The sequence below is a fragment of the Miniopterus schreibersii genome (assembly GCF_964146895.1).
Source record: "Miniopterus schreibersii genome assembly, chromosome: 11".
Taxonomy (NCBI): domain Eukaryota; kingdom Metazoa; phylum Chordata; class Mammalia; order Chiroptera; family Miniopteridae; genus Miniopterus; species Miniopterus schreibersii.
The window spans coordinates 72,205,148-72,217,687 of NC_138111.1; the positions used below are offsets into that span (position 1 = coordinate 72,205,148).

General features: G+C 40.4%; 1 protein-coding gene across 4 annotated transcripts in view; it reads right to left on the reverse strand.

Moving 5' to 3' along the window:
- The window catches only part of NOL8 (nucleolar protein 8), a 38,874-nt gene that overhangs the window by 9,211 nt on the left and 17,123 nt on the right, over positions 1-12,540 (reverse strand). For all 4 annotated transcript variants that reach the window (XM_081151310.1, XM_081151312.1, XM_081151311.1 and 1 more), the window contains 6 exons: positions 11,186-11,299; positions 10,582-10,704; positions 10,217-10,307; positions 7,190-7,328; positions 6,448-6,525; positions 1,013-1,281 (listed from right to left, as the gene is read on the reverse strand). In XM_081151310.1, the coding sequence (XP_081007436.1) occupies positions 1,013-1,281; positions 6,448-6,525; positions 7,190-7,328; positions 10,217-10,307; positions 10,582-10,704; positions 11,186-11,299 (814 nt within the window). The remainder of the gene's footprint in view (positions 1-1,012; positions 1,282-6,447; positions 6,526-7,189; positions 7,329-10,216; positions 10,308-10,581; positions 10,705-11,185; positions 11,300-12,540) is intronic.

A 12,540-nucleotide genomic window follows, 5' to 3' on the forward strand; every position in this document is an offset into this window, starting at 1 on the left:
GAGAAAATATACATGTTTACACTTTCAATTTCCAAAACCTCTTTCTAGAACTGCCATAAAAGTTCCTGTTATAAGATGTGGGCAGTCGCCTCATGACACCAAAACTTCCCAGGTACTTAAAGCACATCTCCCAGGTTGCTGAGGTGTCTTAGTACTCATTTCAAAACCAATTTCTCACACTTGGCTCTCAAAATTAGAATGAGATACGCAGGGATTTTGTGTCTTATTTAGAACATTTGAAAACCAACTTGATTATTATATGTCCTGTTGGAGTAACAGAGAGCTGGCATTTAATACTTAACAGCTAAACACATGGATGCTATTTTAACTGCTGATCTTAAAGTAGAATCCACTGTAGTTAGGTGTGCATGTATTCTCCTGTATCTTACTTTTCACAGTGAAGTTCCAGAAAAGCTGCCCTTCCATTGTGAACACTAGGTCAAAAGCAGCCCCTAAGAAACAGGTGTTTTTAAACTTTTGTATCATGTTGGCCTTCAGAGGTAAACCTCCCGAAATGGAATGCAAATACTAGTATCGGTATTTTTCCCTAGGTTCTGGCAAATCTTCAAGGATAAAGTTTGAAACTGGCATTCGGACGAAAGAGCCTATTTGCATAAAGCCAAGGTTACCTATCTCTGCCTTTCCATGCCATACAGTACTAGCTTTCCGAAGTCATGGCTTCTCCAAATGCATTAAGGTACGGAACTACGTAAATGATGACTTCCTATACTTCAGCAGAGGGTATGCTGCACATTGTTCCCTAGCTTCCGTCACATGCTAGATGTGAGCCCCCTAAAGCAGAAACCATATTCTGCTGTGTTCAACAAAGCTCCAGGAACACTGCATTTATGGTGCTGTGATATTAAACCTCATATTGGTTATCTAGGTGCAAGAAAGAATCCTTTCTTCAGCTACTGTTAAATCATCACACTTAGCGTAGACTCAGTGAAGTTTAAACTGCCTAGAATGAAATAGTAAAAACAAACAAACAAAACAAAACCACACACGTTACCTTCCTTTCCATCTTCAGTGTGTGAATCAAAAAAGGAAAAGATGAACCCGCCAGGCTGCGGGGCCCCCGTCCTCGGAGCCACAGGGTCATGGGCTTCCTGGGCTCTCCCTTCATCACAGTTCATGCTGTAGGGCACGTCCTTCTTTTCATTGGTGTCGTTTGCAGTTTGGAATATTTCTTTTAAATCCACAGCAATGTTATAATACATTTCTTTAGACACCACAGGTAGCTGCTCAGCTTCCTCTCTTTTCTTCTTTCTCTTTGCTTTACTGCATTGACACAGATGTGTGCACCACAAAGGAACAGTCAATTTTTGGACAATTTCCAGAAATCAAGAAAGTAAAATAACATGCACAACTTTAATTCCATCCTTTCAAAAACCAGTAGGAACCACATATATATAACTCTACTCATAAAAGCAGAATCTTGACCAATAAGCTTTTTTATACACGAAACTATCTCTAACAGCTCCAAATATTAAAAATGATTCACACTCTCTCTCTCATCCTCTGAACTACAATTCAGGAATCACACCTAAGATATTAGCTTTGAGTAAGAAAACTCACTTAACCACAATGCGCCTCAGTTTCCTCATCTGCAAAATGAACATGCTAAACCAGGTGACTTCTAAGACTTTTCCCACTACTAAAATTCTGTTAATTCTACAAAACTGGCATAAAAGAATTTAGTTATAATTCTGTTTTAGAAATTAATTATAAATATGCTAAGTCTAGTTTGTTTTGGGATGAAATTTGTATATTACCATAAACCTCCTTTATATTTAGGAATACGCTTTTCTCTTCGATCTTAGATAAAAAGTTACATGGCAGTTTCCATTATCAAATTTTTGGCTAATAAGAGGTTAATTTCATTTATCAAGAGTAATTTCATATATCAGGAGTAATATCAGGCCAAAGTTCTAACTGTATTACTAAAATAGTAAGTGAACAAGACGTCCTAAATGATCCTATTATTGGTGGAGACTATCTCACAGTGAGGAATTTTTAATACTTCCAACCTAGCTACGATTTAAGGCAGTTATGCCTCCTATGAAAGCAAACTCATAGAAAATGGCATCCTTTAACAGTTCCAAGTGATTACCATTGAGGTATGATGCAGTGGCTTTAAAGTGTTCCCGAGATCCTTTGATAGTTCTTTCTCTAAAGGATGGGATGCACTTCCCATTCCTTGAGTGTGGCTGGACTCGACCTCTTTACCTAACAGAATAAGGCAGACATGATGGTGGGACTACTGACACTAGGGTCATAGAACGCACTTTGATTTTCTCCCTGCTCTTTTCCCTTTTCTGGATCACTGGATTTGGGGGAAGCAGCTGCCATGTTGTGAGGGAACTCAGATAGTCAGGTAGAGAGGCCAACAAGGCAAGGAACTGAGGCTTCCTGCAAATGGCCATGTGCCTGACCCATCCTGTGAGCAGATCTCAAACCTTCAGATACTATAGCCCTAGCTGACATCTTGACTGCAAGCTCTTCAGAATCCGAGCAAGAACTACCTCTAGTGAAGCACTCCCAAATTCCTGACCCAGAAAAATTGGAACCTAATAAATGTTTGAGATTTCAAGCTGTTGAATTTTGGGGCAATTTTTTATACAGAAATATATAACATACAGATTTGGGGACCTAGAAGTGGGGTGCTGCTCTAACATACACCTAAAATGTAGGAGTGACTTCAGAGCCCAAGCAAAGGGCAGAAAATGGTAGGTCAGTGAGGGTGTTAGCAAAAGCCTTAAAAAGACTGTCAACAGAAACTACATGGCCACAGAAGAGGCTGTAACAAGGATGTGCAGAAAAGTGAGGTGAATGCTATTAGAAACCGGAGGAAAGGGGACCAGTGCTATGTAGTGACAAAAAATTTAGCAACATTGTTACCTTTATTAATGTGGGAAGTAGAAAATGTAACCCAATGAATAGGTGATCTAGCTAAGGAGATGTCCAGGAAGGTGATAAAGGCATTTGCTGGTTTCTGTTTGTTGCTTACCATAAAATGTGAGCAGAGACAGTAAAACCAGAGGGAAAAAAATTTGTAAGGAGCCAGGATCTCATGGTTTTGAAGACTCATAATTTCCAGAAGACAAATGACACAAAATTTAATAAATGGCTTCAAAGCAAAGGTCAAATCTAAGTCTCTCAGGAAAACATGGTCTAAAGCAGGTGTTGGCAAACTATGGTACACAGGCCAAATCCAGGTTGCTGCCTATTTATGTATGCACCACAAGTTAAGAATATTTTTTATAGTTTAAAATGGCTGGAAAAAATAGTAAAAGATGATTTCGTGGTATTCACAGATTATATGTAACACAGACTATGTCCTACTCATAGTTTTATTGAAACTGTCCTTCATTTGCTACAAAGGCAGAGTGGAGTCACTGCAGCAGACCATGAACCTTAGCAGAAAAGTCTGTATACTCCATCCTACACATAAAACAAATTACTTTGTTAAAACACTACACATAGCTCAGAAACTTCAATTGTTCAAACAATAAGGCTTGTAAGGAGTTTGAAGTTGATGTCTTTCAACAGATCTCAAAGTGACTTCTGGTGTGGCTTTTGTCTAATGGAATGAACCCCAAGAATATTCACAGGAGACTCACAAGTATTTTAAGAAAATTATATTAACAAAAACGCCCCTAGCTTGAACTGGTATGTACAAAGACAGTCCACAAAGAGAGGCTCTCAGACTCCCATGTTTCTACACACACAATGCAGGCTGAGATGATTACTCAGCTGCAAACACATGCCACCATTCATGAAAAAAGGATGGCTCAGCCCTGGCCTGGTAGTTCAGTGGTGAGTGTCATCGCAGTATGCCAAGGGTGCAGGCTCAATCTCCAGTCAGGGAACATACAAGAATCAACCAATAATCAACCAGAAATAAGTGGAACAACAAATTGATGTCTCTCTCTCTCTCTAAAGTGAATATATACATGTTTGTTTATTTATTTATTTATTTTTAAATATATCATTATTGATTTCAGAGAGAGGAAGGGAGAGAGAGTTGAAACATCAATGATGAGAGAGTAGTCATTGATCGGCTGCCACTTGCACATCCCCAACTGGGGATCAGAGCCCACAACCTGGGAATGTGCTCTGACTAGGAATCGAACCTTGATCTGGATCCTAGGTGGATGCTCAACTGCTGAGTCACACCCAGCTGGGCTACATGTATTTTTAAAGAAGAATGACCTGAAAGGCAGAGTCAAGAGCTATGGAGAATTATTCTAATAAAAGATCTCACAACACTGGGCTGTCTAGATTTCAGGGCTCCTATGGACCAGGGACCCTTCCTGCCTCCTGCTTTCTCTGTTGAGTAGTAATGCTTACATTAGACTGGTTAGTCTACGCTTGTCCTACCACATGTTCACAGGCCTTCTAATCAAAAAGACTGTACTCAAAGAACAACAGATAAGCATCACCTGCATTCAGACCTGATTTGGGTGACAACACCCTGGATTTTGAACTAATAATATAAAAAGCTGAGACTGCTGGGAAATCTAGGGAGGGGGTGAAAAAATTCTGCATGTGGTAGGAATATAAACAATTTTTTGCCAGAGGGTGGACTGTCATGGTTTTAAATATGTTCACAAATTGACTTAGTGACTTGGTTCAAGAAAATTAAATAAGCTGATGTGTCAGTGTGTGACTTCTAAAACTAGGTCATAAAATACACTATGGCTTCTTCCTTGGCTCTGTTTTCGTTTACTTGCTCTGGGGGAAGCCAGCTGTCATGTTACGAGGGCACTTAAGCTGTCTAACAGAGAAGCCAACAATGTAAGGAATTGGCCAACAGCCATGTGAATGAGCCTTCTTGGAAGCAGACCATACAGGCTCAGTCAGACCTTCAAAGACCAAAGAATCAGGCAATATTTTGACTGCAACCTCTTTTTAAAAATATTATTTTACTGATTTCTAGAGAGAGAGGAAGGGAGTAAGAGAGAGAGAAACATCAATGTGAGAGAGAAACATCAATCAGCTGCCTCCTGCAGGCACCCCGACCAGGGATCAGGCCCACAACCCGGGCATGTACCCCACCAGGAGTCGAAGGGGCAATTGACTGGCAACCTTTTGGTGCAGAGGACGATGCTAAACCAACTGAGCCACACTGGCCAGGGCGTGACTGCAACCTCTTGAGAAACCCTGGCCAGAACCATCTAACGAAGCTGCTCCTAAATTCTGGACTCACAGAAACTTTGAGATAATAAATGTTTCTGGTTGTAAGGCGCTAAGTTTTGGACAGTTTGTTATGCACCGATAACAAATACACCCTAGATGTAAATAAAAATGTATTATACAAAATATCCCCCACTTATGTACCAATGTGGATTGCTTTAAATAACATACAAAATTTTTATATTGTAGGGAATATTTATGTTGGTTCTACTTTGAGCTATGTGATTCTTTTAAAAGAAACCTTTAAAAATAACACTCACCTAGTTTCCTCTCATGGTAGCATCTTATATAACTATACAATTACCAAAACTAAAAGATTAAGATCGTTGTATTATTATTAACGAAATTCAAACTTTATTTTCATTTCACTAGTTTCCCTACAAATGTCTTTTTTGTTCCAGGGTCTAATTCAGGATAACGCATGCCTTTAGTGATTGTAACAGTAGAAAAGTGAAGGAATTAAGCCAGGTAAAGTTACTGTTTAATATATTTGCCATATTTACCAAACTGACAGCATATTTATAGGAAACAGAAGCTCCTACTAGAGTAGTGGATTGAATGGTTGCCCCCGAAAGGTATGTCCAAGCCCTAATTCCTAGAACCTGTGAATATTACCTTAGTTGGAAAAAGCGTCTTTGTAGAGTTAAGGGCCTTGTAACAAAGAGATTACCCAGGATTATCTAGGTAGGCTTTACATGCAATCAGAACCATCCTTATAATAAGAGATAAAGATGACATACATGCAGAAAAGAGGAGGAAGCCACACAAAGATGGAAGCAAAGGGTGAAGTCCTGTAGCCACAAGCCAAGGAATACCATGGACTGCTGGCAGTCACCTGAAGCTGAGAGAGATGTGAAAGGCATTTTCACCTGAATCTCCAGAAGGAAAGCAGCCCTTCCAATGACCTTGACTTTAGACTCCTAGCCTTCAGAACGATGAGAAACTAATTTTTGTGGTTTAAGCTCCCAAGTTTGTGGTAACCTGTTATAGCCGCTACCAGAAGCAAATGTCAGTAGGAGGTACCATACTAGAGCAGCAGAATGCACTATCCTTTACCAGCATGGGCTCCAGCTGGAGGTGAGGCTCCCTACACCAATCCAAGGCTCTGCTCTTCTCCCCCCTCTTCTCACACTGAACACAATGGAGACCAATGGATATCTGGGATATTGGTTACAATCTACTTTTCTCACTGTCTGAAGTGAGATTAATTCATATGATCCTACTACTAAAAGAAGGAGCTTGACTTACCTTTCTTTTGGTTTATCATCTCTCTTTTTTTCGTAAGTAGCATGTTCATGCCTTGTTGGATCATAGTGTATGATGTCCCTATGTAAAAAGAGGAATAATACATTGGAAGAGATAAATCGGAACAGTAATGCAAAAAGTCAATAGCAAATTATAATTCAGCACCAGAGTCATTCCAATTTTTGAGTAAGAAAAGCTATACAATAGCAAAGAAAAGTCTCATTAAAAATATTTTAAATTATCTAGTTTTGAGGTTTCCTGGATATTTTTGTTAATATTAAAAACATACTAAAATATATAGAGATAAACTGATACACTATTGGGATCTGCATAAAATATTTCAGTGGGGAAAGCAGGGGAAGTGAGTAAAGGTACAGAAAAGAAACTGGTCACATGTTGGTTAACACAAAGCTGGTGTACAGGGGTTTCATTACACTCATTTCTCTAAATTACGTATTTAAAATTTTCCATAATAGAGAGTTATATTTATTAACAATTAAACCGCTGTCCAATTGTTTCACAAATGGAAGCAATGCTATGATATCTAACAGCATAAATATAGACGTAATTTTAGATTAGTTCCTTGAAATTGAATCATTGGGGCAAAGGTAGGTATATTTTTAAGGGGCTGATACATACACCATTGCCCGCCTCAGCAAGTTTAAAATGGCCTAGTTTTCAACTGAGTTCAAGAAGGCATTTATGGCAAAGAAAAAGGTGGAATGGGATAGGACATAGACCATACTTAAATTTCTTAGCAGCTACTGATCCTTTGCTTGTAGAATTGCTTAAGTTGGTATGTAAAATACTCTGAACAATATCCAGGGCTTTCAACTTTTCTGCAGCAAGCTCTTCTTTTTCAGTGGTTTTCTTTCCACTTGCCTCTTTGGGGAAAAAGGATAATTAGAATCTCCTAACTGGGGTCTCAGTCACCGAATACTTATCACTCACCTAAACACATCAGGGCAGGAAGAAGAAACGTGAAACCTCGTTTTGCTAACCTCCCATCCCCAGGGGCCTCAACACCAAAGTGTATCCAGAAGTTGCATGGCCAGCAAACAAAGTCTCACTTTTATTTGTATTTATAAAAACTGAATCTGGATCTAATGGCGTTCGTTGGCACGTGTTAACAGTTTTTAAGTTAAAGACTGACAAATGTATAGAGAAAGGTACTAATTACAAAGCTAAAATTATTCCAGACTGAGTTTATTAACATTCTAAAAACGTGCCCGGCCGGGCATGGCTCAGCGGTTGAACGTTGACCTAGGATCCAGGCGATCAGGGTTCGATTCCCGGTCAGGGCACATGCCCAGGTTGTGGGCTCAATCAATGACTCTCTCATCATTGATGTTTCTATCTCTCCCTCTCCTTTCTTCTCTCTGACATCAATAAAGATATATTTAAAAACAAAACAAAACCAAACCAAAAACAAAACCAAAAAACATTCTAAAAACGTAATCTAAATCACATATAAATCTAGAAGTGAAAGATGGCAATTTTATGGACTAATATATGTGAGTAGACGGCTGCTTCAGCCTTTGACGCAGGAAGCAATACTGCAGGAAGAGAGCCACAGGCCTGTACGCACAGGACATCATGGAATGATCTAAGGTGTGATCCTCAACTACTAGAAAAAGACAGATGTTAGGGAAGAAAGTTAAACAGCTACTTTGGATAACAAATAGAAACACAACAGAAGTCTAAGCTTAAAGACTCTTTCAACTTTTCACAGGATAATAAACCAAGAAACAGAAACTAAAACAAAAAACTGATTTGAAAAAGTTCTCTACAGAGATGTCTCAAAAGTTTCTAAGGGTTCAAATGAACCAAGAAATGCTTTATAAACCAGGTGAAGTGTAAGAAGGAAAGACAAAGTGATGGTAGGAGAGCATGGCAGGTACAGGAAACAAAGTGAACACATATATTTTAAAAAGTACAAAAAAGTTTTATGCTGCATTAGATTGAACCATATGAAATTACTAATATTCCACAACTTTTGATTTCAAAAATGGCAATTTCCATTTTGACCGAATAATGACTGCTAAACAGCAGAACACAGAAGGGCTCCAGGGTCTGAAGGCTCATCGTGCTGCTTCCTTGCAAGACAGTCTTTGCAATTCCAAAAAATTAAACCTCAAAAGTAGGGAAGAAATAAAACAGAGAAATAAGGACAGAGGTTCTGTGTCTGAGTGCCTTAAGAATGGAAGTGCCATCAACAGAAACAGAAGGGTCTGTAGGAGCTGAGAGAAAGACTGAAGTTGGGACTTGAATTTTAACACAGCCCAGGAATACCTGGGAGAAATATCCATCAGGCACCAAGAAAAGAATGAACGGGACTCAGCACAACAGTCCGGATCAAAGATGATCCACATCTGGAAATTACCCATATGAGAAGGCTAAAGCAACAGAATCTTGGGAAAAGCCTACATCTGGAGGCAAAGGGAAAATCAGAAAGCAAGGAAAGAAGAAAACCAGGAATTTACAATATAACAGAAAGCAAAGGGGGGAGCACACTTGAAGAAGGGATTGTCAACAGCGACAAATGCTACAGGCAGGCGGAAGAGGGCAAGGCTGGAGAACATGCCATTACATTTGGTGAATTGATAATTCACAGCTTTTGAGGGAACACATAACAGAAGAGCTGTAAGGAGACAGACCAAAGTGGCAGAAGCTAAGAAAGTAACCTTTATATGCAGCTTTTAAATGCAGGCTATTTCCAAGGTTCTGTCCATTCCTATGTTCAACACAGGATTCTGAGTGAGAAGCTCTGAAACGTAAGTGGTATGGAACCTAGAGTGTTTAATCTTTGAACTCTGGTTCCTGGAAATGCACAGCACACATAACAATCACCTCAAAGAACTGAGATGCTCAAATCAGGCTGCATTTTCAATAAATAGTCAACTGGTTCTGCATCACATGTAATTTATTTTTTTCAGGTTTCGAACTAAAAAGAGATGGGAGTGGTAACTCGAAAATTGGCAGGGTTGAAGGAATGGCTTCTTGGACCTATGAAACCTTTCTCTGAAGAAAGAGGAAAGGAGCTACAAGAAAGGGAAGGATGAAGTCTGAGAAAGGGGGTAGCGGGATGCATGAATGGGGGATTAAGATGCAGTATTAAGATTAACTCAAGGAGGAAAGGAAAAGAGGAGGTGTAAGGAACGAAGCTCTGAGCCTGCAGAGGAAGCAGAGCTCACTCAAGGACGAGAGCAGGTCTTCTAGAGAAAGTTTAGGACCACTGCTATGAAAAATGCTAAAAGAAGTAAAAACAAGTAGAATTTGGATGCTTCTGATAGCATCATTACTGCTAGATATGCCCAACTAAGGATGAATTCAAGTAGAATGGCATTCAATAGTCTGTTAGTTTTTAAAAACCTGCACCCGGCACACACAACAGGGAAGATGAATATTCTCTTTCAGAAAGTCAAGTGTGACTTAACTCCCATGGCCTCACCTGGACCTCCAATTCTACTGCCAGACAGGGACCTCATCTTTCCCTCATGCCAGAGTCAGAGCAGAGGAAGATGGTGCCTCTCGTGGATGCTTTCTATTCCTCTTTTCTGGCAGCTTCAAGTAATTTAAATTTTCTAAATAAATTAGTATGTACAAACGAACTCAAGAAGTACTGAGTAAGCTAAGCATTGGATTATAAGCTTTGTAATTCAATGTCTTGGGATGTAGAGTTTCTCCATGTGTTAAGCAAGAACTAGACTAGATGACTTCCTAGGGTGTCCCAACTCTGACATTAGGACTGTTTGGACAATGAGGCATTTACCTTCCTGTTCCTCCTCACTGTCGCTTTCTAGAAACCGGGAGTCCATGCGAAATCTGTCATCAGTGCCAAAGTGAGACTGCAAATCCATGAGCTACAAAGACAAAACAGACATACAATCAATAGCCATATTCCCAAGAAATCACTTCAAAAGAAGACCCTCCAAGTGCCCTCCCACACCCTGAAATTCCCATTAATGTTTGCATAAGCTCCCCTACCCACGAGCCAGTCAGAACGACTGCAGAGGACTTACTCCCAAAAAAGGCCCTGGGGTGGGGGCGAAGTCCTCTTGCCTTTGCCGAGACATGAGGACTATGTTGAAGAGTAAGGAAGGACACGTAAGATTTATCCTTTCAGCCATGACTAACCTTCTTTCCAGCTCTACCCTCAAACTGAGGTTTAATTCTGAACCTATTACTGTCATCTTCAGGATCAGATTCCTCATCACTGCTGCTGTCAAACAGCTTCCCAGATGCTCTACCCGAGAGCTCCTGTTACACAGATGGAGACAGAAACGTGCATTAACAACAGAGGCCACCAGTGTTTTCTTCATTACATTATCTCCCCTCACATTTGAGAACCAACAAACCAGATGCATCTCCCAGGGAAGGGTGGGTGGTGGTTAGAATGGAAACTCTGACTCAGTGATATCTACTTAGCATTACAGACCAAGCAGAGGCTCCCAATGCAGCCAGAATGAGGCCACCCGGGGGAAAGGACAGGTGCTATACATGTGAGAACAGCTCTACGGGAGCTCACTTATACTGATGCGGCTGTGCAGATAATGTGGAGGTGAGGCTCCTGTGGGAGAGAATCTCCAAGGTCCCTGTTGTCTGTGTGTGGTGGCCTGGGGAGCTGGCTTTCACTGGCTGCTGGAGGAGTTTATGTTGAGCCTGGCAGTTGCGTGCAGGTCTTGGTATGCAAATAGGTCTGCAGAAATAGAGGAGTGCCCACACACACCCTGAATCTTACTTTTACTGGTTTCTCTACCAGACGACTTTGCTCCCGAGTGGACATCTCTTCTGTCTCACTTTCACTGTCAGAACCAAAGATGATGTGTGTTGGCTTGTCCTCTGGAGGGCCATCCTAGAGTGGTCATCAAAGGCGTTGTATCTTAAGATAACCCCTCATCTCCATGTTCTGCCAAGTCTATTTCCCACCCTTTTTCTTATCTAGTGAAGCCTTCATCAAGTTATTTTCCCAAGACGGAAACTTACGACATCCCTTTCTCTGCATATCCAGCTGATCACCAAGTACCATCAATTGGACCTTCTTGGTATCTTTTACATCTATCCCCACTGTTGCTGCCTTGATTCTGGCCCAGCACCTCCCAGAGCCTGTCCCTGGTTCCAGATCTGCCTCATTCAATCTGCTGTTCATCACAGCCTGAACAATATTTCCCAGACTGAATTTGGCAAACTTTTTCTGTAAAGGGCTAGAGAGTAACTATTTTAGGCTTTGTGCTTTCAGTCCTTTTTTTCTTTTAAATGCTTTAAAAATGTAAAAACCATTCTTAGCTTGGAGGCTCTACCAACAGAGGCTGTGCGCTGCATGGCCTGTGAGCTGTAGTGTGCCAACTCCTGTTCCAATATATACACAACTAATCTTCATTCCTTTGCTTAAAGTTCTTCACTCTTTCCACAGCCTTAATAAAGTCCAACCTCCATAGCCTCTTCGTAACCACTACTTCTCTCTCTAGTCTTATTTCTTGCCACCTCATACTTTATGCATTTCAGTCACACACATTTTCTTTTGTATAAATTGCTCCCTCTTCATGAAATGCCTTTTCTCCCTTCCCACCCTTCTACCTCTGCCCAACCACTTTATACTAATCTTCTCATTAGACTCAGTTCAGGCTGAAAAACCCCCTACCCCCTTCCTTCTGACCAACCTGGTGCCTCCCAGGTGCTGCCAGGGCACATGGGCATACTTCTCTCTCAACCCATGGAACTCAAATGCTACCTTCTGCACATCACACTGTAAGCCAACAACCACCTGAGGCAGGGACTGTGATTCTCAACCTCATTCCATAAATCTAGTACTTACAATGATGGCCCAGAACTTCATAGGTACTTAACAACTGTTGAAGGAATGTATAAAGGCTCATTATAGTAAAACTTGGCAAGATATAAATCACTTGGGAGGTGATTTATATGTAAATTTGGATATATAAGGAGACATTACTTAACTATACCAGTTCTAGTTTCTAAAGGAAAGGAAACTATGAAAAGAACTAGATAAAAACAAATTAAAAATGGTTTTCATAAATAGTTTAAATATACATGGCAATAAAAGCTTCTAACTCAAGGACAAAAACAATGAAACTG